The sequence below is a fragment of the Salmo salar genome, chromosome ssa21 (assembly GCF_905237065.1).
Source record: "Salmo salar chromosome ssa21, Ssal_v3.1, whole genome shotgun sequence".
In the NCBI taxonomy this organism is placed as follows: Eukaryota; Metazoa; Chordata; class Actinopteri; order Salmoniformes; family Salmonidae; genus Salmo; species Salmo salar.
Window position 1 is genome coordinate 14,078,087 of NC_059462.1, and position 23,236 is coordinate 14,101,322.

A 23,236-nucleotide genomic window follows, 5' to 3' on the forward strand; every position below is an offset into this window, starting at 1 on the left:
CGCATGCTCTGAGGACGCGGCTAGGGCCTTCACCTTCCTGTTATCTGTATTACTGTAGGAGGAGCTATCTGCAGCCAAACAGTTCCTGTATTATGAGATGGGCTACAAGGCTCGCTCAGAGCAGCTGACCGACACCTCCGAGATCACCCTCACTCCTGCTGAGGTGGGCAGGTAAGACAGACAGGCTGGTGCAGAACCATCGCGGAGTGTTCACACTCTCTGCTCTCAACACAAATGTGACTTCCCACCGGAGACCGGGGTTCAAGCCCGGAGTCGACCCTTCCAACTATCCCGTTTGGTATCCCCTTTGTAACTTCTGATCTGTCTAAGTAAAGCTTTTACATATATTTGAAAAATACATACAGACTTCACACTACTGTTCCCTTCTCCTCCTCTCTCCTCTCCTCCCCTGTCTGTCTCATGGGGCTAGCCTAGCACCGACCCAACAGCCACCCACCACTTCCTTTCTTCTGTCAACAGGTATATGAAAAGGTTCCACAAGTTTGACAAAGAAAATAAGGGCTTCATCACCACCGTGGATGTTCAGCGAGTATTAGAGGTAACGAGTGATGCTCAGTCTCATGTTGCGAATCCCTTTGTCCTCTCCTTTGGAGTGTGTGTGTGCAATTAGTGTGCGTTTGTCAGGCCTGTAGAAGGAGTATCAGATTTCTCTGCTTTAATATAACCACGGTGCTCCACAACACAGCGTTGCTCTGATGGTCCTTTTTTAGTTCAGTAACCATGACACTCTGTTGCTCAGTCACACGACAGCAGCGCTCCCTCCAACTGATCTTATGCATGAGGAGCATTTGGGCTAATTATAAGTATGAGTTGACATAGCATTGTCAAATGATGTTTGAAGTATAATTCAGCCTTTTAACATGTAATGATAAGGTTATGTTCATATGCTCTTAACCTTATCACACTCTTTGGATCCAAAACAACTTAACTAGAGATCCAATCAAAACGTTGTAATGGTATACTTATATAATATAATGGTGATAATTGAAACAAAATCATTTCATTTTGTTAAAAATGTAATTTGCCATGCGGAGACGTCCACAAGTGAATATTCAGATGTTGATTGCCATTGTGGTGGTGGTGAAGGTGGTGGTGGTGGTGGTGGTAGTAGTAGTAGTAGTAGCAGTAGCAGCAGCAGTAGTAGTAGCAGCAGCAGCAGCAGCAGCAGCAGCAGCAGCAGCAGCAGTAGCAGTAGCAGTAGCAGTAGTAGTAGAAGTGGCAGTGTGTAGCAGCAGCAGCAGCAGCTGCCGCAGCAGCAGCAGTAGTAGCAGCAGCAGCAGCAGTTGCAGCATTGTTGTTGCTGCCGCCGCCCAGCAGCAGCGCTGCCGCCGCCGCTATCAGCAGCGTTGCTGCCGCCGCCGCCACCAGCAGCTGTTGCCGCGCCCACCAGCAGCACAGCAGCAGCTCGCGGTTCCGCGCAGCAGCTGTAGCAGCGTTCACAGCAGCAGCAGCTGCCAGCAGCAGCAGCAGCGGTTGCGGAGCAGCAGCTGCTGCCAGCAGCAGCAGCAGCTGCAGCTGAGCAGCAGCAGCAGCTGTTACAGCAGCAGCAAGCTGCTGCCGCTGGCAGCAGCTAGCAGCAGCAGCAGCAGCGCTAGCCACCAGCGGTGCCAACAGCACAGTGCTGCTGCTGCTGTTGCTGCCGCTGCTGCCAGCAGCAGCACCCAGCAGCAGCTGCAGCAGCAGCAGCTGCTGCACACCAGCAGCTGCCAGCGCTCCGCTGCTCCGCAAGCAGCAGCAGCAGCAGCAGCAGCCGTGCCGCAGCAGCGGCGCTGCTGCTGCCAGCAGCAGCAGCAGCAGCAGCAGCAGCACAGCAGCAGCAGCAGCAGCGCAGCGTTAGAGCAGCAGCAGTTGCAGCAGCTGTCGCGTTAGCAGCGTTGCCAGCAGCAGCCGTAGCGCGCTGCCGCTGCGCTGCTGCTGCTGCTGCTCCAGCAGCAGCAGCAGCTACAGCAGCAGCAAGCAGCAGCAGCAGCCGCACCAGCAGCCGCAGCAGCACTGTTGCTGCCGCTGCAGCAGCAGCAGCAGCACAGCAGCAGCAGTCCGCAGCGTTTGTTCACGCAGCCGTTGCAGAGCAGCAGCTGCAGCAGCCAGCAGCAGCAGCAGAGGCCGTTGCGCAACCACACGCGTAGCAGCCCTGTTTTGTCGTCTTGGCACCGCTGTAGCCACAGAGCGGCCGCCGCTGCTGCTGCTGCTGCAGTTGTTGCACAGCAGCAGCCGCTGCAGCAGCAGCAGCGGCCAGCCGTTCCAGCAGCAGCAGCAGCAGCAGCAGCAGCAGCGTGCCGGCCAGCAGCAGCAGCAGGTTGCTGCCGTCGCTGCCGAGCAGCAGAGCAGCAGCCAGCAGCAGCACCGAGCAGCGTAGCAGCAGCAGCACAGCAGCAGCAGCAGCAGCTGTTGAGAGAGCCCTCCGCAGCAGCAGCAGCAGCAGCAGCAACCGTTGCTGGCAGCAGCAGCAGCGGCCGCTGCCAGCAGCAGCAGCAGCAGCAGCAGCGCGAGCAGCAGCTTAGCAGCCGTTTCAGCAGCTGTTGCGCTGCTGCTGCTGCCGCTGCTGCGCCGCAGCACCACCAGCAGCAGCGTTCGAGCAGCAGAGCAGCAGCAGCAGCTGTTGCTGCTGCCGCTGCCGCCGCGCGCAGCAGCAGCAGCCGCTGCCAGCAGCAGCAGCTAGCAGCAGCAGCACGTTCGCTGCGCTGGAGCAGCACAGCAGCAGCAGCAGGCCGCCGCCGCTGCAGCAGTAGCAGCAGTAGTAGTAGCAGCAGCAGACGCAGCAGTAGTAGTAGCAGCAGCAGCAGCAGCAGTAGTAGTAGTAGCAGTAGTAGTAGCAGTAGTAGTAGTAGCAGCATGTAATGATAAGGTTATGTTCATATGCTCTTAACCTTATCACACTCTTTGGATCCAAAACAACTTAACTAGAGATCCAATCAAAACGTTGTAATAGTATACTTATATAATATAATGGTGATAATTGAAACAAAATCATTTCATTTTGTTAAAAATGTAATTTGCCATGCGGAGACGTCCACAAGTAAATATTCAGATGTTGATTGCCATTGTGGTGGTGCTGCTACTAGTAGTAGTAGCAGTAGTAGCAGCAGTAGTAGTAGCAGTAGTAGTAGTAGTAGCAGCAGCAGTAGTAGTAGCAGCAGTAGTAGTAGCAGCAGCAGCTAGCAGCACCAGCAGCAGCAGCAGCGTTGCCAGCAGCAGCAGCAAGCAGCAGCAGCAGCAGCACAGCAGCAGCAGCCCAGCAGCAGCGAGCAGCAGCAGCAGCAGCTGAGCTGCTGCGTGCGCAGCAGCAGCGCAGCAGCAGCAGCAGCAGCAGCAGCAGCAGCAGCAGCAGCTGTAGCACCAGCAGCCGTCCGCAGCAGCTGCCGCTGCCGCTGCAGCAGCAGCAGCAGCAGCAGCAGCAGCAGCAGCAGCAGCAGCCGTGCCACACCAGCAGCGTTGCCAGCACCTGCTGCTGCCGCTCTCGCAGCGAGCGTGCTGCTGCCAGCAGCAGCAGCAGCAAAGCAGCGCTGCAGCAGCAGCTGCAGCAGCACTTTGCTGCGAGCAGCACGGCAGCGCTGCTGCAGCAGCAGCAGCAGCAGCAGCAGCTAGCCGCTGTTAGAGAGCACAGCAAGCTGCTGGCTGCCGCGCAGTAGCTGCTGTCGACAGCAGCAGAGCAGCAGCTGCTGTGCCGGCCGCCGTCGTCGCTGCTGCAGCAGCAGCAGCAGCAGCAGCAGTTGCAGCAGCAGCAGCTGCTGCCGCTGCCGCCGCTGCAGCAGCTGCAGCAGCAGCAGCAGCAACAGCAGCAGCGCAGCTGCGCAGCAGCAGCAGCGGCTGCTGCCGCCGCTGTGCAGCAGCAGCGCCGCGCAGCAGCAGCAGCAGCAGAGCAGCAGAGCAGCGCAGCACAGCACCAGCAGCAGCAGCAGCAGCAGGCGCAGTTGGCAGCAGCAGCAGCAGCCAGCAGCAGGCCAGCTGAGCAGCAGCTAGCAGCAGCCGTGCTGCGCCCGGCAGCAGCAGCAGCAGCAGCTGCAGCAGCAGCAGCCGTGCTGGCGCGCGACAGCAGCAGCAGCAGTATGTTAGCAGCAGCACAGCAGCAGCAGCTGCTGCGCAGCAGCAGCAGCTGCTGTGTGAGCAGCGGCAGCAGCCAGCCGCTGTGCAGCAGTGTTGAGCAGCGGTGCCGCTGCCCGCAGCAGCGGCAGCAGCAGCGTTCCCAGCAGCAGCAGCGTTCTGCCCTGCTGCGTTGCCGCAGCAGCAGCACAGCAGCAGCTGCTTTGCCCAGCTGTTGCTAGCAGCAGCAGCAGCTGCTGCTGCCGCTGCTGCTGTTGCAGCGCGCCGCAGCACAGCTGCTTGCTGCTGCTGTGCAGCGTAGCAGCAGCGCAGCAGCAGCAGACCAGCAGCAGCAGCAGCAGCAGCAGCAGCAGCAGCAGCAGCAGCAGCAGCAGCAGCAGCGAGCAGCAGCAGCAGCTGCGGGGCACACAGCAGCACGCCGCAGCAGCGTTAGCTGCAACCAGCAGCAGCTGCAGCACACTGCTGCTGCCGCACAGCAGCAGCGGCGCATGTGCGTTTCTGCCCGTGCGCGTGCGCAGCAGCAGCTGTTGCGCAGCAGCAGCGAGCAGCAGCAGCAGCAGCGGCGATGCGCAGCGGCTGCCGGCAGTTGCTGCTGCCAGCAGCAGCAGCAGCCAGCCGGCTGAGCGCGCGCAGCAGCAGTTGTCCGCGACTTGCCGCCGTGCCGTCGCGCAGCAGCAGCAGTTCGCAGCAGCGGCTGCTGCCGCGCCGCCGCGCTGCCGCAGCAGCTAAGCAGCAGCAGCAGCTTGCCGCGCTGAGCAGCAGCCGCGCCGCTGCTGCTGCCGCCGCCAGCAGCAGCAGCGTTGCAGCAGCCGTGCCAGCAGCAGCAGCAGCAGCAGCAGCAGCAGCAGCGCGCTGCTGCTAGCCGTGCTGCTGCCAGCAGCAGCAGCTGTCCAGCAGCAGCAGCAGGTGCAGCAGCAGCAGCGCTGCCCGCCGCGCTGCTGCTCGCTGTGCTGCTGGCAGCAGCAGCAGCAGCAGCAGCAGCTGCGCTCTCGTCAAGCAGCAGCAGCCGCAGCAGCAGCAGCGGCGCTGCAGTGCTGGCCCAGCTGTCAGCAGCTGCATAGCACAGCAGCAGCAGCAGCAGCAGCACCTTAGCGCAGCAGCCAGCGCAGCCACTGGCGCCGCTGCCAGCAGCAGCAGCAGCTGTTGCCAGCAGCAGCAGCAGCGTTGTGCTGTTGCAGCCTCCAGCAGCAGCGGCCGCTGCCGCTGCAGCAGCAGCAGCAGCAGCGGCAGCAGCAGCAGCAGCGCTGCAGCAGCAGCAGCAGCAGCAGCGTGCTGCCTTGGCTTCAGCAGCACCAGCAGCAGCAGTCACTTGTGCCGGAGCAGCAGCAGCGTTCGCAGCAGCAGCAGCGGCTGCCAGCAGCAGCAGCAGCAGCCGTTAGCAGCGCTGCCTGCTTCCCGCTGCGCGCTGTCTTTCCCCCAGCAGCAGCAGCGCGTGCGGCAGCTGCAGCAGCAGCGCTGCGCGTTGCGCAGCAGCAGCAGCAGCAGCGGTAGCGCCAGCAGCAGCAGCAGCAGCAGCAGCGTTGCAGCAGTAGCCAGCAGTAGCAGCAGCAGCAGCAGCAGTAGCAGCGGTATGCAGCGGCAGCAGCAGCAGCAGCAGCAGCAGCAGCAGCAGCAGCAGTAGCAGTAGCGATGCAACGATAAGGTTATGTCATATGCTCTTAACTTATCACACCCCTTGGATCCAAAACAACTTAACTAGAGATCCAATCAAAACGTTGTAATGGTATACTTATATAATATAATGGTGATAATTGAAACAAAATCATTTCATTTTGTTAAAAATGTAATTTGCCATGGGACGCCCACAAGCAAATATTCAGATGTTGATTGCCATTGGGTGGTGCTGCTACTAGTAGTAGTAGCAGTAGTAGCAGCAGTAGCAGCAGCAGCAGTAGCAGCAGCAGAGCAGAGGAGCAGCGGCGCAGTATACAGCAGCGGTTGCCGGCAGCAGCAGCAGCAGCAGCAGCAGCAGCAGGGCAGCAGCAGCAGCAGCAGCAGCAGCAGCAGGCAGCAGCAGCAGCCGCTACAGCAGCAGCAGCCAAGCAGCAGCAGCAGCAGCAGCAGCAGCAGCAGCAAGCGTTGCGCCACCAGCAGCGCTGCTAGCAGCATTGCCGTTGCGACCGTCCCCAGCAGCAGCCCAGCAGCCCGAGCAGCGCTGCTGCGCGAGTTGCACCAGCCGCTCGTGCCGCTGTGTGCGTCCGCGTTGCTGGCGCCACAGCAGCAGCAGCAGCAGCGCTGCTGCTGCCGTGCTGCTGCTGCCGCGCAGCAAGTGCCGCTGCCAGCAGCAGCAGCAGCAGCAGCGCGGCCGCGCAGCAGGCTGGCACGCAGCGCCGGGCAGCACAGCAGCAGCAGCTGTTGTGCTAGCAGCAGCAGCACAGCAGCAGCTTATGCAGCAGCGAGCGCAGCAGCAGCAGCACAGCAGCAGCCAGCCAGCTGTTGCCAAGCGCCAGCAGTCTGTACCCAGCTGTGCAGCCACGCCAGCGGCAGCAGCAGCTCGCAGCTGCTGCTGCTGCTGCCTAGCAGCAGCTGCAGGCGGCAGCAGCCGCTGCCGCAGCAGCAGCAGCGGCATGCCGCTGTGCCACAGCAGCAGCCGGCAGCAGCCGCGGCAGCAGCAGCGGTTGCACAGCAGCAAGCTGCTGTTGCGCAGCAGCAGTTCGGCGGCTGCCGCTGCTGCTGCGGCAGCACAGAGCCAGCAGCAGCAGCTGCCGCCGCCGTGTTAGCAGCAGCAGCAGCAGCAGCAGCAGCAGCAGCAGCGCAGCAGCGCTGCTAGCAGCAGCAGTTGTGTTCCAGCAGCAGCAGCAGCAGCCAGCAACCGTTGCTCCAGCAGCAGCAGCGTCCAGCAGCAGCAGCAGCCGTTTGCAGCGCGCTGCTGCTGTTTGCAGCAGCAGCTCTCCGGCGGTTCACAGGCTAAGCAGCAGCAGCAGCGTTGCCGCTGCCGCCGCAGCAGCAGCAGCAGCAGCAGCAGCAGCAGCAGCAGCAGCAGCAGCAGCAGCAGCAGCAGCAGCAGCAGCAGCAGCGTTGCCGACCAGCAGCCGCTGCACAGCACTGCCGCTGCTGTCGCGGCGCTGCCGCGCCAGCAGCGAGCAGCAGCAGCCGTGCAGCAGCAGCTGTGCTGTTGCTGCCGCAGCAGCAGCAGCAGCAGCAGCGCAGCAGCGCAGCAGCAGCAGCAGCGGCAGCTGCTGCGCGCAGCAGCAAGCGTTGTCTGGTTGCTGTCTGCTGTGCTGGAGCAGCAGCAGCAGCACTGTGCCGTAGCGGCAGCACAGCAGCAGCAGCTGTGTTGCTGCAGCTGCAGCTGCTGCAGCAGCAGCAGCAGCAGTCCGCTGCTGCTAAGCAGCAGCAGCAGCTGCAGCAGCAGCAGCCGTTGCCGCTGCCCAGCAGCAGTGCCAGCAGCAGCAGCAGCAGCAGCTGTTGGTGCAGCAGCTGCAGCAGCAGCAGCAGCAGCAGCAGCAGCAGCAGCAGCAGCAGCAGCAGCAGCAGCATGCAGCAGCAGTAGCAGCAGCAGCAGCAGCAGCAGCAGCAGCTGTTGCGGCAGCAGCAGCAGCAGCAGCAGCAGCAGCTCCGGCAGCAGCAGCAGCAGCCAGCAGCAGCTGCTACACCAGCAGCTGCAGCTAGCAGCTGCTGCTGCTGCTGCTAGCAGCAGCAGCAGCAGCAGCAGTTGTGTTGTTGCCGCTGCAGCGCAGCAGCAGCAGCACGCAGAGCAGCTGTAGCAGCAGCAGCAGCTGCGCAGCAGCAGCAGCCGGGCAGCAGCAGCGGCAGCGCAGCAGCAGTGCGCTTGCAGCACAGCAGCCAGCAGTGCCGTTGTAGGCAGCCGTGAGCAGCAGCAGCTGCAGCAGCAGCAGTCGTGCAGCAGCAGCAGCAGCAGCAGCTGTTAGCAGCAGCAGCTGCTGCTGCTGCCGTTGCGCAGCAGCAGCAGCAGCAGCAGCAGCAGCTGCGGCAGCAGTAGTGTGCCAGCAGCAGCTGGTAAGCAGCAGCAGCGAGCAGCAGCAGCAGCTGTGCCGCTGCTAGAGCAGGCGCAGCAGCAGCCGTACAGCAGCAGCAGCAGCAGCAGCCGTGTTGCTGCTGCCGGCAGCTGCAGCAGCAGCAGCAGCGTGCTTGGTAGCAGCAGCAGTTGTGCAGCCGTGCTGCGCCGCAGCAGCAGCAGCAGTTAGCAGCAGCAGCAGTCAGCAGCAGCAGCAGCAGCAGCAGTGTTGCTGCCGGTGCTAAGCAGCAGCAGCAGCTGCTGGCAGCAGCAGCAGTTGCCCGTGCCGTTGCTGCGCTGCCGCAGCAGCAGCAGCAGCAGCAGCGCTGTCCCTGCGCAGCAGCCAGCAGCCGAGCAGCAGCACGCGCGTTGCAGCAAGCAGCAGCAGCAGCAGCAGCGTGCTGTTGGCAGCTGCTGCCAGCAGCAGCGGTCGCAGCAGCAGCAGCTGGGCAGCAGCAGCAGCAGCAGCAGCAGCAGCAGCAGCAGTAGCAGCAGCGTGGTAGCAGCGTTGCTGCCGGTGGTGGCAGCAGCAGCAGCAGCTGGTGCTGGTGGCAGCGGTAGCTGCTGCCAGCAGCAGCAGCAGCAGTAGTGGTGGTGCGTGGCAGCAGCAGCAGCAGCAGTAGTGTGAGCAGCAGCAGCAGTAGTAGTAGCAGTAGTAGTAGCAGTAGCAGTAGTAGTAGCAGTAGTAGTAGCAGTAGTAGTAGTAGCAGCAGCAGCTGCAGCAGTAGTAGCAGCAGCAGCAGTAGCAGCAGCAGCAGTAGTAGTAGTAGTAGTAGCAGTAGTAGTAGCAGTTCTTGCTGTTAAAATGACGTGTAGTGGAAAACATTCAAGTAGTGTTTGGTTTGAAACCCACTGGGGTATAACTATAGGGAGTATATAAGGTAGTCGTCGCCTGTCATTAATCCCAACCTATTCACATCCATTCCATTGAAAGTGTATGGATTAGCTGTACACAAAGATTCATCTAGCGACAGGCCTCTGCAAGAGACCACTCTCTCTCTCTCTCTACTAATTGAGCTGTGGGTTGGCGGTGGGGGATGTGTGGGAGTTTCTGTCAACACAATCGAAATTAAATGTGTTTCATTGCTAGGGAGCAAATACCGGGGTGACATATTCATAAGAAGCCTCATCTCGGAGATGATATGAATATACTGGATAGGTGTCGCTCTGGATATTACTGTAGCTGAAGTGACTTGATGAGACCATGGTTGCGTCCCAAGTGGCACCCTATTGCCTATATAGTGCACTACTTTTGACCAGAGCTCTATGGGGCCCTGGTCAAAAGTAGTGCAGTATACAGTGTATAGGGTGCCATTTGGGACGGCAATCCATCTGGTTCGTAGTTCTAGTGTTTGAGATGCGGACTCAGTACCTGCACCAGTTTACTGGTGACTGTTCAAAACTATGTTTCCTTTGTTTCAGAGTATCAATGTCTATATAGATGCAGACACCCTCCATGAAATTCTGAATGAAGTTGACCTCAATAAAAATGGACAAGTGGAATTTAATGAATTCTTGCAGGTACAGTATATTCATTTTGTCGTGTTATAATCATTTTTGTGTTGTTTTGTGTCAAAAATATTTTAAATCCCACCTCAATTGTTGTTGTTGTTGTGTGTATTACATTTTCTTCCACTCTCTAAAAAACTATATATTTTTGGGTTTTCTAGAGTGTATAATAGTTAATGGTTTGAATAGATGTGTGTGCATGCTTACATGTGCAAGCGCATGCATGTCTGTCTGTTAGAGAGAGTGTGAAGCACATGCGCACGCACATGGATGTGCTCCCTCCCTCTCTCCTCTCCTCTTGACACTGCCAGGTTTCTCCTGCTCGGTGACAATGATGAATGCAGAACATGAGACACATTAATGCAGGGGATTCTGGTCAATGTCAGCGCTTTCTTCACTGTGTCAAGTTAAACAAACAAGATCAAGGCATAGGGAATGGTAATTATCCCTCAAGAGATAGGAGACGTGCTGTGAAGGCCTGGTTATGGGGGATCCGGCTCCTCTGACATTCCTAAACATGGTCAGTCTTCCTCTGCCACTAGGATCACTTCTGATCACCCTGCTCTTAAAAACTATGGTCCGTATTCACAAAGCGTCTCAGAATAGAAGCGCTAGTCTAGGACCAACTTCCCGCTGTCCGTGTCATCTTATTCATTATGATTTAAAGTCAAAACTGATCCTAGATCAGCACTCCTACTCTTGGACGCAATACAGGCCAATGTCTAATGCTCTTAGAAAATGGGTTTGTCTCAAATCAGAGTGGGAAGCATTTGCATGTTCTCTATACATTACATTGACTTCGCTCGGTGTTTAAGGAGGATTTCATTTGAGGTTGAGGTGGAGTGACCTGTCTGAGCCCTTTGTTTCATATGTCAGACGTGTGAACATTTTGTGGCGTCTTAAGAGCATATGCACTCTGCTGAAATCCAACTAATTAGGAGAAAGGAATGGAGATCTTTACATTTAGCTGTTATATTAAGGATGAACTTCATCAATGTCTTTTGGATGTTAATTTAGTTAGGAATATGCTGTGTGCATGGAATCAAAGAAAAAAAATGTAACTCTTCAGAAGGAGACCGCCTACCTATCCACTTAGTACTCTTAGACTTGGGCATCTCAGACTGCTGATCTAGGATCAGTTTTCACAATGAATAAGATCAAATGGACAGGGGGAACCTGATCCTGATCAGCACTCCTACTCTGTGACATTTCATACATATAGCCCCTGGACCAAATTTAGTGGCTCCAAAAACCTGGTTTAATCTTCCTTAGTGTACTTTTTGAGTGGCAGAACCATTTATTTCCTGGTTTTCTGATGGTCTTGGAGTGGAGTCCAGTGGCTGAAGCTGGAGGTTCTGGTTATGGTGGTATTATGGGTAGGCATGGTCTTCCTCACATAAGGCATGAGCTGACTTACAACCAGGATGGCCGGTGAGCTGAACATGTTCTAGCATGATAATGATTGAGCCAGCATCCCCCTTTCTGTCTTTCTCTCTCTCTCTCTTTCTTACTCACTCTCTTTCTCAATTCAATTCAATTTGCTTTATTGGCATGATGTAACAATGTACATATTGCCAAAGCTTACTTTGGATATTTACAATATTAAGATAATGAGAATCAAAATTGTCAACGGGACAACAGTTACAACAATAACCAAGGGTCAAAATAACCATACATTGAACAATAGCAATAAGCATACAGTAGAGGACATGTGCAGGTTGATTGGTCTGTCAGACACTGTCCCTCATCTTATGGCAGGCAACAATGTAGTGCGCTGCCAACCCACAGCTCTCTGTGTCCTCCCCCAACAGGACTGGTAGCCTATTCTTATCAGAGAGGTCATTAAAACCTTTATATTTTTTACATTTTGTCAGGAAATGCAGCTCTGTCTCAGGTTCTGCTGTGATGCAGTGGTTGCACAGCCTTTCCTCTACAGGGAGCTAGGTTTTCCTGTGTCTACCCTTCTCAATGGCAAGGCTGTGCTCACTGAGCCTGTACTTTCTCAAGGTTTTTCTAAGGTTTTGATCAATAATCATGGTCAAATAGTTAGCCACGGTGTACTGTCAATTTAGGGCCAGATAGCACTGCATTTTGCTTTGTGCTTGTGCTTCCCAATAAACAATGTCGTTTTGTTTTGATTGCTTTGTAATTTGTTTTATTCTGATTGATTGGATGTTCTGGTCCTGAGGCCTCTGTGTGTTAGTAGAACAGGTTTGCGAACTCAGCCCCAGGACCAGCTGGCTGAGGGGACTCTTTTCTTTGTTCAGCTCTTGGCATTGCAGGGCTTGGTAATGATATGGGAGGGGGTCACTGTATTTTAGATGTTTCCAAAACTTAATTGCTCTTTTTGAGTTTTTATTATTAGTGGATATTGGCCTAATTCTGCCCTGCATGCATTATTTGTAGTGTTCCTCTGGACATGTAGGAGAATCTTACAGAACTCTGCATGCTGGGTTTCAATGGGGTGTTTGTCCCATTTGGTGTGGACCCCACCCCCCCCTTGCATAAAGTGCAATTGGTTCAATGACACATTCAATTAGTTTTAGCCAAATTTTAATAGGTATTTCAATTTGAATTTGTTTTTTAATGGTGTAGAATGCCCTGCGTGCTTTCTCTCTCAGTTCATTCACTGCATCATTAAGGTGTCCAGTTGAGCTTATTTTTTAAGTATTTTTAAGTGATTGTAGTGTGTGCAGTACTCTATATATTTTGTACCAATTGAAAACTTAGTCTAATTCCCTGAGATCTGGATCTTCTCTGGAAAATCATTATTTTAGTCTTTTTGGGGTTTTCTGCCAGGGCCCAGGTCTGGCAGTACTGCTCTAGCAGGTCCAGGCTCTGCTGTAGGCCATGTGCTGTGGGTGACAGCAGGCATAGGTCATCTGCGAAGAGTAGGCATTTAACCTCTGAATTGTGGAGACTAACACCAGGGGCTGTGGATTTTTCTAGAATAGTGGCTAATTCGTGGATGTAAATATTGAAGAGTACAGGGCTCAGATTGCATCCCTGGTGAAGGCCCTGCCCCTGGTTAAAGAATTCTGTTCTTTTCTTGCCAATTTTAAAGCTGCACGTATTGCCAGTATACATTGATTTAATTATGTCATATGTTTTACCCCCTACACCACTTTCAATAACATTGTAGAACAGTCCTGTATGCCAAATAGAATCAAATGCCTTTTTGGACGTCGATAAAGCAAGAGTATATTTTGGTATTATTTTGGTGGACATGTTTATCGATCAGGGTGTGTAGGGTGTAAATATGATCAGCCGTGCGATGTTTTGGTATAAACCCAATTTGGCTTATACTCAAGACATTGTGCTTATTAAGGAAGTTTAGAACTCTTACATTTATAATACCACAGAAAACCTTCCCCAGGTTACTGTTCAAACAAATGCTTCTGTAATTGTTAGGGTCAAATTTGTCTCTGTTCTTAAAGATTGGGGTTATGAGTCCTTGATTCCAGATGTCAGGGAAATAACCTACACTCAGGATCAAATTAAGCATTTTTAATATAGCCATTTGAAACTTTGCACTAGTGACTTTGAGCATCTCATTTAGGACGCCATCAGGTCCACATGCTTTTTTAAATTTGAGGGCCTGAAGTTTCTTATAGAGGTCCTGGTCAGTAATTGGGGAGTCCAATGGATTTTTATTGTCCTTTATAGCTTTTTCTAATCCATTCAACTGATTTTGGCATTGCTCTGCGTTTGTGTCAATTTGAACGGTGTTGTTGTAACGCCCTGGCCATAGAGAGGGGTTTTTGTTCTTTATTTTGGTTAGGCCAGGGTGTTACATTGGGTGGGCGTTCTATGTTCATTTTTCTATGTTTTGTATTTCTTTGTTTTGAGCCGTGTGTGGCTCCCAATCAGGCACAGCTGTAGTTCGTTGTTGCTGATTGGGAGTCACACATAAGTAGCCTGTTTTTCCTTTGGGTTTTTGTGGGTGATTGTCTTCCGTTAGTGTGTTTTCCTGACAGGACTGTTTTGCTGTCATCTTTGGTTTATTTTTGTCAAGTGTTCTCTTTTTTCAATTAAAATTCTAATGATGAACACATCCTCCGCTGCACCTTGGTCTAATTCTGACGACGGCCGTTACAGAATCACCCACCAACAACGGACCAAGCAGCGGAGGAAGGAGCAGCACCAGGAGGGGATGAAGCAGCGTGCTCGGGAGGTAATGGCATCCTGGTCGCTGGAGGTTTTGGAGTCAAGGATTGACTGGACATGGGATCAATTATTTGACCACTGCAACAACCTGCCGAGGGAGCTCGACGGACACGAGAGGCAGCCCCCAAAAAATGTTTGGGAGGGGGCACAAGGGGAGATTGGCGGAGTCAGGCGTTAGACCTGAGCCAACTCCCCGTGCTTACCGGAAGCAGCGTGGTACTGGTAAGGCATCGTGTTATGCTGTGAAGTGCACGGTGTCTCCAGTGCGTGTTCATAGCCCGGTGCGCTATAGGCCAGCCCCCCGCAAGTGCCATGCGAGTGCAGGCATCGAGCCAGGACGGATTGTGCCAGCTCAGTGCGTCTGGTCTCCAGTGCGCCTTTTCGGTCCAGGTTATCCTGCACCGGCTCTGCGCACTGTGTCTCCAGGGCGCTGGGAGGGCCCAGTTCGCCCAATGCCTGCGCTCCGCCCGTGCCGGGCCAAAGTGGGCAGTCAGCCTGGAGTGTGGGTAAAGAGCCTACGTACCAGAACTCCAGTGCTCCCCCACAGCCCGGTTTATCCTGTGCCTCCCCCTCGGACCAGGCCTCCAGTGGGTCTCCCCATCCTGGTCAGTCCTGTGCCTCCACCACGGACCAGGCCTCCAGGGGGTCTCCCATCCTGGTCAAGCCTGTGCCTCCTCCACGGACCAGGCCTCCAGTGGGTCTCCCCATCCTGGTCAGTCCTGTACCTCCTCCACGGACCAGGCCTCCAGTGGGTCTCCCCATCCTGGTCAGTCCTGTGCCTCCTCCACGGACCAGGCCTCCAGTGGGTCTCCCCAGCCTGGTGAGTCCAGTGCCTGCGCCCAGAGCCAGGCCTCCTTCATGTCTCCCCAGCCTGGTGAGTCCTGGGCCAGAGCCGCCAGAGCCGCCCGCCAGTCCGGCGCCGCCAGAGCCTTCCGCCAGTCCGGAGCCGCCAGAGCCTTCCGCCAGTCCGGAGCCGCCAGAGCCGCCCGCCAGTCCGGAGCCGCCAGAGCCGCCCGCCAGTCCGGTGCCGCCAGAGCCGCCCGCCAGTCCGGAGCCGTCAGAGCCGCCCGCCAGCCCGGAGCCGCCAGGATTGCCCGCCAGCCGGGCGCAGCCAGGGACGCCAGGGTCGCCCGCCAGCCGGGCGCAGCCAGGGACGCCCGCCAGCCGGGCGCAGCCAGGGTCGCCCGCCAACCGGGCGCAGCCAGGGTCGCCCGCCAGCCGGGCGCAACCAGGGTCGCCCGCCAGCCGGGCGCAACCAGGGTCGCCCGCCAGCCGGGCGCAACCAGAGTCGCCCGCCAGCCGGGCGCAGTCAGGGTCGCCCACCAGTCCTCCGGCGCGGCCAGGGGCGCCACCTAAGTGGGCGACGCCGAGGGTGGAGCGGAGACCACGTCACGCACCTGAGCCGCCGCCGTATGTAGGCCCACCCGGACCCTCCCGGACCCTCCCCTTCAGAGTCAGGTTTTGCGGCCGGAGTCTGCACCTTTGGAGGGGGTACTGTAACGCCCTGGCCATAGAGAGGGGTTTTTGTTTATTATTTTAGTTAGGCCAGGGTGTTACATTGGGTGGGCGTTCTATGTTCATTTTTCTGTTTTTGTATTTCTTTGTTTTGGGCCGTGTGTGGCTCCCAATCAGGCACAGCTGTAGTTCGTTGTTGCTGATTGGGAGTCACACATAAGTAGCCTGTTTTTCCTTTGGGTTTTTGTGGGTGATTGTCTTCTGTTAGTGTGTTTTCCTGACAGGACTATTTTGCTGTCCCCTTTGGTTTATTTTTGTCAAGTGTTCTCTTTTTTCAATTAAAATTCTAATGATGAACACATCCTCCGCTGCACCTTGGTCTAATTCTGACGACGGCCATTACAGTTGTAGAGTGTTTTAAAATGGGTTGTCCATACGTCACCATTTTGTATCGCTAATTTCTCTTGTTTCGATTTTATTTTCTCCAGTTTTGCCAGAAGTTGTTTGTGTTTATAGACTCCTCAATTAGTGTCAGCTGCTTGCTGTTGTACTGTGCTTTTTTGGTTCTGAGTGTACGTTTATAGAGTTCTAAAATCTCACAGTAATGAAGGCGTAATTAACCATTATTTGGGTCTCTGTGCTTTTGGTTGGATAGTGTTCTAAGTTTTTTCCTTATAATTGTACAATCAGCATCAATCCAGTTGTCATCTGTGGTCTTTTTTGTTTAGTTTTTTTGATCAATTTCAGCTGTGCTTCTTTTGTTGTTTGCCTGAATATATAGTTGATGTTTTTTACTGTTAGATTGATGCCTTCTTTACTGTGAGGGAATGTGGTATCCAGAAAGTTATCTAAGAGTGTTTTGATATTTTGGTTACAGGTTTCTTTTTGGTATTCTTCTGTGCTGTTTTGGGGCCATCTGTCTAAATTTCTGATGTTGTATAGCTTACTGGGCTGTGAATGTGTGGTTGTTTCCATGTCTGTTCTTTTGAGGAATAACGACATTTGGCTGTGATCAGACAGAGGTGTTAGTGGCTTGACAGTGAATGAGCTGAGAGAGAAAGGGTCAATGTCTGTAATCATATAGTCTACTGTGCTGTGGCCAAGAGGTGAGCAATACAGTCGTGGCCAAAAGTTTTGAGAATGACACAAATATTAATTTTCACAAAGTTTGCTGCTTCAGTGTCTTTAGATATTTTTGTCAGATATTACTATGAAATACTGAAGTATAATTACAAGCATTTCATAAGAATCAAAGGCTTTTATTGACAATTACATGAAGTTGATGCAAAGAGTCAATATTTGCAGTGTTGACCCTTCTTTTTCAAGACCTCTGCAATCCACCCTGACATGCTGTCAATTAACTTCTGGGCCACATCCTGACTGATGGCAGCCCATTCTTGCATAATCAATGCTTGGAGTTTGTCAGGATTTGTGAGTTTTTGTTTGTCCACCCGTCTCTTGAGGATTGACCACAAGTTCTCAATGGGATTAAGTTCTGGGGAGTTTTCTGGCCATGGACACACAAAATATCGATGTTTTGTTCCCCGAGCCACTTAGTTATCACTTTTGCCTCATGGCAAGGTGCTCCATCATGCTGGAAAAGGCATTGTACGTCACCAAACTGATCCTGGATGGTTGGGAGAAGTTGCTCTTGGAGGATGTGTCGGTACTATTCTTCATTCATGGCTGTGTTCTTAGGCAAAATTGTGAGTGAGCCCACTCCCTTGGCTGAGAAGCAACCCCACACATAAATGGTCTCAGGATGCTTTACTGTTGACATGACACAGGACTGATGGTAGCGCTCACCTTGTCTTCTCCGGACAAGCTTTTTTCCGGATTCCCCAAACAATCGGAAAGGGGATTCATCAGAGAAAATGACTTTACCCCAGTCCTCAGCAGTCCAATCCCTGTACCTTTTGCAGAATATCAGTCTGTCCCTGATGTTTTTCCTGGAGAGAAGTGGCTTCTTTGCTGCCCTTCTTGACACCAGGCCATCCTCCAAAAGTCTTCGCCTCACTGTGCGTGCAGATGCACTCACACCTGCCTGCTGCCATTCTTGAGCAAGCTCTGTACTGGTGGTGCCCCGAATCCCGCAGCTGAATCAACTTTAGGAGACGGTCCTGGCGCTTGCTGGACTTTCTTGGGCGCCCTGAAGCCTTCTTCACAACAATTGAACCGCTCCCCTTGAAGTTCTTGATGATCCGATAAATGGTTGATTTAGGTGCAATCTTACTGGCAGCAATATCCGTGCCTGTGAAGCCCTTTTTGTGCAAAGCAATGATGACGGCACGTGTTTCCTTGCAGGTAACCATGGATGACAGAGGAAGAACAATAATTCCAAGCACCACCGTCCTTTTGAAGCTTCCAGTCTGTTATTCGAACTCAATCAGCATGACAGAGTGATCTCCAGCCTTGTCCTCGTCAACACTCACACCTGTGTTAACGAGAGATTCAATGACATGATGTCAGCTGGTCCATAGTGGCAGGGCTGAAATGCAGTGGAAGTGTTTTGGGGGGATTCAGTTCATTTGCATGGCAAAGAGGGGCTTTGCAATTAATTGCAATTCATCTGATCACTCGTCATAACATTCTGGAGTATATGCAAATTGCCATCATACAAACTGAGGCAGCAGACTTTGTGAAAATTAATATTTGTGTCATTCTCAAAACTTTTGGCCACGACTGTAGGTGAATCTCCCCAAAGAGTCCCCCCGTAACCTACCATTGACAAAGTACAGACCCAGGCTTCTACAGAGCTGCAACAGATCCCTTCCGTTTTAGTTGATGGTGCTGTCACTGTTGTTTCTATGGGGGAGATTAAGGCAGTTAGAAACAGTATGCCTGTAATAAAGCAGTCCCCTCGTGTGGTCGTTAGATCAGGTAGTGTTCCTGTGCACGCATTTGTTTCCCCACAGATTTCCCTGGGCCTGGAAATGGCACATCTCTTCCTCAAGGGTGGGGAAGGTCTCCTCTGAGTAATATGGGGATTCTGAGGGGGGGATATACAGTTGAATTCGGAAGTTTACATACACCTTAGCCAAATACATTTAAACTCAGTTTTTCACAATTCCTGACATTTAATCCTAGTAAAAATTCCCTGTCTTAGGTCAGTTAGGATCACCACTTTATTTTAATAATTTGAAATGTCAGAATAATAGTTGAGAGAATGATTTATTTCAGCTTTTATTTCTTTGATCACATTCCCAGTGGGTCAGAAGTTTACATACACTCAATTAGTATTTGGTAGCATTGCCTTTAAATTGTTTAACTTGGGTCAAACGTTTCGGGTAGCCTTCCACAAGCTTCCCACAATAAGTTGGGTGAATTTTGGCCCATTCCTCCTGACAGAGCTGGTGTAACTGAGTCAGGTTTGTAGGCCTCCTTGCTCGCACATGCTTTTTCAGTTCTGCCCACACATTTTCTATAGGATTGAGGTCAGGGCTTTGTGATGGCCACTCCAATACCTTGACTTTGTTGTCCTTAAGCCATTTTGCCACAACTTTGGAAGTATGCTTGGGGTCATTGTCAATTTGGAAGACCCATTCGCGGCCAAGCTTTAACTTCCTGACTGATGTCTTGAGATGTTGCTTCGATATATCCACATAATTTTCCCTCCTCATGATGTCATCTATTTTGTGAAGTGCACCAGTCCCTCCTGCAGCAAAGCACCCCCACAACATGATGCTGCCACTCCCGTTCTTCACGGTTGGGATGGTGTTCTTCGGCTTGTAAGCCTCCCCGTTTTTCCTCCAAACATAACGATGGTCATTATGGCCAAACAGTTCTATTTTTGTTTCATCAGACCAGAGGACATTTCTCCAAAAAGTACGATCTTTGTCCCCATGTACAGTTGCAAACCGTAGTCTGGCTTTTTTTATGGCGGTTTTGGAGCAGTGGCTTCTTCCTTGCTGAGCGGCCTTTCAGGTTATGTCGATATAGGACTCGTTTTACTGTGGATACAGATACTTTTGTACCTGTTTCCTCCAGCATCTTCACAAGGTCCTTTGCTGTTGTTCTGGGATTGATTTGCACTTTTCACACCAAAGTACGTTCATCTCTAGGAGACAGAACGCGTCTCCTTCCTGAGCGGTATGATGGTTGCGTGGTCCCATGGTGTTTATACTTGCGTACTATTCTTTGTATTGTTTGTACTATTGTTTGCTCCCAAGGATGAACCAGACTTGTGGAGGTCTACAATTTTTTTCTGAGGTCTTGGCTGATTTCTTTTGATTTTCCCATGATGTCAAGCAAAGAGGCACTGAGTTTGAAGGTAGGCCTTGAAGTACATCCACAGGTACAACTCCAGTTGACTCAAATGATGTCAATTAGGCTATCAGAAGCATCTAAAGCCATGACATCATTTTCTGGAATTTTCCAAGCTGTTTAAAGGCACAGTCAACTTAGTGTATGTAAACCTCTGACCCACTGGAATTGTGATACAGTGAATTATAAGTGAAATAATCTGTCTGTAAACAATTGTTGGAAAAATTACTTGTGTCATACACAAAGTAGATGTCCTAACCGACTTGCCAAAACTATAGTTTGTTAACAAGAAATTTGTGGAGTGGTTGAAAAACGAGTTTTAATCACTCCAACCTAAGTGTATGTAAACTTCCAACTTCAACTGTATAAGGATTTAAACGTTTTTAAATGGTCCTGCTGCTGTGTCCTGTCTTTAGCTAATGAGTGCTGTGAAGAAGGGCCAGGTGTCGGCCAACCGTCTGGCCATACTGATGAAGACGGCTGAACAGAGCCTGGACCAGATAAACCCCCTCGAGCAAAGGGAACCTGTCGACCAGAGGAAGCCTGTGTCGGTGGACCGTAGTGGAGGAGGAGTGTGAGACATAGCCCCCCTGGCCCTGGTACTTCCTCCGGACGATCCTCGTCACACAACCCTGGGGCCGTATGTATTGCACCTCAAAGTATGAGTGCCGATTTAGGATCAGTTTTGCGTTTTAGATCACAGTAAATAAGGTTATATGGATGGCGGGACCTGATCCTAGATCAGCGCTCCTACTCAGAGATGCTTGATGCATACGGCCCTGCTCCAGCCTGGTCGCCACAGATCTATGTGCAGTAAACAACCCTTCTGACTTGTATGTTGCCATGGTCATGTCATGTGATATCATATCATATCATAGATGTCATGTATGGCATGACAACGGAAGTCACAAGGGTTGGCTAAAGCTCATATGGTGTTGTATACAGACCTGGACAACCCAAAGGTACGAAGCTCATTATCTTATGTCTTCCATGGGAGCACATGTTCTATCACTGCATCAACACACATGTAGCCGATGCCTCGCCTTGAATCTTACAAACTTGCTTCCATATTTATTGAGATATTTATTGAGATATGAAATGAGTAATTATTGGGACACTGTTGTTTATTTCAATGTATTTATTTCAATGTATTTATTTATTATTCATTTATACACATTTCAACAACAAAAAATTCTTAGCGTATGATGTTACTGTTGTTTTTACCATTGCCCAAGAGCGTACAACTGAATGTTAAATACAATGCAAAGTGATTTGCAACGTACGTTGACGACCTGAATTGCACTCTTTATGGTCTTTTTCAAAAGGGTTTTATTGTGTACCGTACTCCTGTGCCATTTTATACATTTTAGATACTGACAATCTAAAGGGAGGCATTTTGTACAAAAAGTGTTTGCTGGATGTTGTGAGTTTTGACCGCACTTTCAGCAAAGTTCTATGGTCCACATTAAGTAATGCAATTTAACTGTTCTATTCAATGCAAGGCTTAATTGGAAAATGATAGCATTTTTCACTCATTGCCATTTACATCTATATTTTATCCCTTTCAAATGGACTCTAAATGCTAGATATTTATTATATTAATTTAGTCGACGTCAAATGAGATACAAATCAACAGTAAGCATCTTTAAATATTCCACAGTAGGTGCATGTGATTGGTTCCTGGAAACGTTATTGTCTTGCATGATTTTATTATGCTGAATGGGATTAAGTGTTGTATTTGATGCTGGCTTTTAATTTCTGTGTCTGTCTGTGCACTTGGTGTTTTTATGACTATTAATTTATTACTTATGGTTTGTCTGGTTAGCCACTTGCATTTCTAGAGTAATAAGGGAATGTATTTAATGTGCCTTGGTATCAGATCCAGTGTGAATTGAGAGCATGAATCAACAGAGCTGATTAAACCATACTCTCCCTGGCTTTTAAGCATGCTTAATTTCACAGTAACTATAAATAAAGCAATTATTTTCTCATGCACACTGTTAAAGTAAAAATGTAATGCGTTTGCCCCTAGTACAACAATTACGTATGAGGGCCGTTTCAAAGAGTTACATCTCTAACTATCAGTTCTTAATTAATCCACTTTGAAAGTTGACCAGAGAGCACGAGACCAAATCACTGAGACCATGGTTGTTGTTGTTCTTTTAAGTTGTTTTAATAAAACTCACATTGTTAGCTAATTGTTTTTAGAATACATTGATGGGAAATGTGAGGGTTAAATGTAGGGAATTATAAAACATATTTATGCCGGGCTTAATCTACAGATTGTTTCTCACCAGCCATAGGGAATTATAAAACATATTTATGCCGGGCTTAATCTACAGATTGTTTCTCACCAGCCATAGGGGTGTTATGCAATTCTAACTCCTCAAAAGGACAACAACAGTGATATTCTCAATACATAGTACTTGGGAGGGCTTATCCATTCTTCTACTGCCAGCTCCAGCACTAGGATACTTGATGTATGAATTAGATTTACTCTTTTATTTGGATGGTAGGATGGCCAATTGTTGTTCTTATGTAGTTGGGTGAAGTTTTGTTTTCCTTCTGACAAAAGCAATGGAATGTAAATTTAGTTCCTGCATGAAGCAACTGCTTTCAGCAATAAGTATTAATACAGTACCAGTCAAAAGTTTTAGAACACCTAGTCATTCAAAGGTTTTTCTTTATTTTTACTATTTTCTACAATCGTAGAATAATAGTGAAGACATCAAAACTAGGAAATAATACATATGGAATCATGTAGTAACCAAAAAAAGTGTTAAAAACTTTTTCGGAATCGGTGTCCCTTCCACGGGACGGTTGAGCTAATGTAGGCTAATGCGATTAGCATGAGGTTGTAAGTAACAAGAACATTTCCCAGGACATAGACATATCTGATATTGGCAGAAAGCTTACATTCTTGTTAATCTAAGTGCATTGTCCAATTTACAGTAGCTATTACAGTGAAAGAGTACCATGCTATTGTTTGAGGAGAGTGCACAATTTTGAACATGAAAAGTTATTAATAAACAAATTATGCACATTTCGGCAGTCTTGACACAAAATGTTGAACAGAAATGCAATGGTTCATTGGGTCAGTCTAAAACTTTGCACTTACACTGCTGCCATCTAGTGGCCAAAATCTAAATTGCACCAGGGCTGAAATAATACATTATGGCCTTTCTCTTGCGTTTCAAAGATGATGGTACAAAAAAAAATACAAAATACTTTTACCAGATCTATTGTGTTATATTCTCCTACATTCCTTTCACATTTCCACAAACTTCTAAGTGTTATCCTTGCTTCAGGTCCCTGAGCTACAGGCAGATTTAGGTATGTCATTTTAGGCAAATATTGAAAAAAAGGTGCGGATCCTTAAGAGGATTTATTAAACAAAGAAAATATATTTTATATTTGAGATTATTCTAAGTAGCCACCTTTTGCCTTGATGACAGCTTTGCACACGCTTGGCATTCTTTCAACCAGCTTCATGAGGTAGTCACCTGGAATGCATTTCAATTAACAGGTGTGCCTTGTTAAAAGTTAATTTGTGGAATATCTTTCCTTAAAATGCGTTTGAGCCAATCAGTTGTGTTGTGACAAGGTAGGGTTGGTATACAGAAGATAGCCCTATTTGGTAAAAGACCAAGTCCATATTATGGCAAGAACAGCTCAAATAAGCAAAGAGAAACGACAGTCCATCATTACTTTAAGACATGAAGGTGAGTCAATCCGGAAAATGTCAGAACTTTGAAAGTTTCTTCAAGTGCTGTCACAAAAACCATCAAGTGCTATGATGAAACTGGCTCTCATGAGGACCGC

At 50.7% G+C, this 23,236-nt stretch overlaps 1 protein-coding gene across 2 annotated transcripts in view; it reads left to right on the forward strand.

The window, feature by feature from the left end:
* Positions 1-22,705, forward strand: part of LOC106581822 (glycerol-3-phosphate dehydrogenase, mitochondrial) — a 49,581-nt gene extending 26,876 nt beyond the window's left edge. For both annotated transcript variants that reach the window (XM_014164199.2, XM_014164200.2), the window contains 4 exons: positions 59-171; positions 481-559; positions 9,443-9,541; positions 19,831-22,705. In XM_014164199.2, the coding sequence (XP_014019674.2) occupies positions 59-171; positions 481-559; positions 9,443-9,541; positions 19,831-19,992 (453 nt within the window). In that variant the 3' untranslated portion in view covers positions 19,993-22,705. The remainder of the gene's footprint in view (positions 1-58; positions 172-480; positions 560-9,442; positions 9,542-19,830) is intronic.
* The last annotated feature ends 531 nt before the right edge of the window (positions 22,706-23,236 follow it).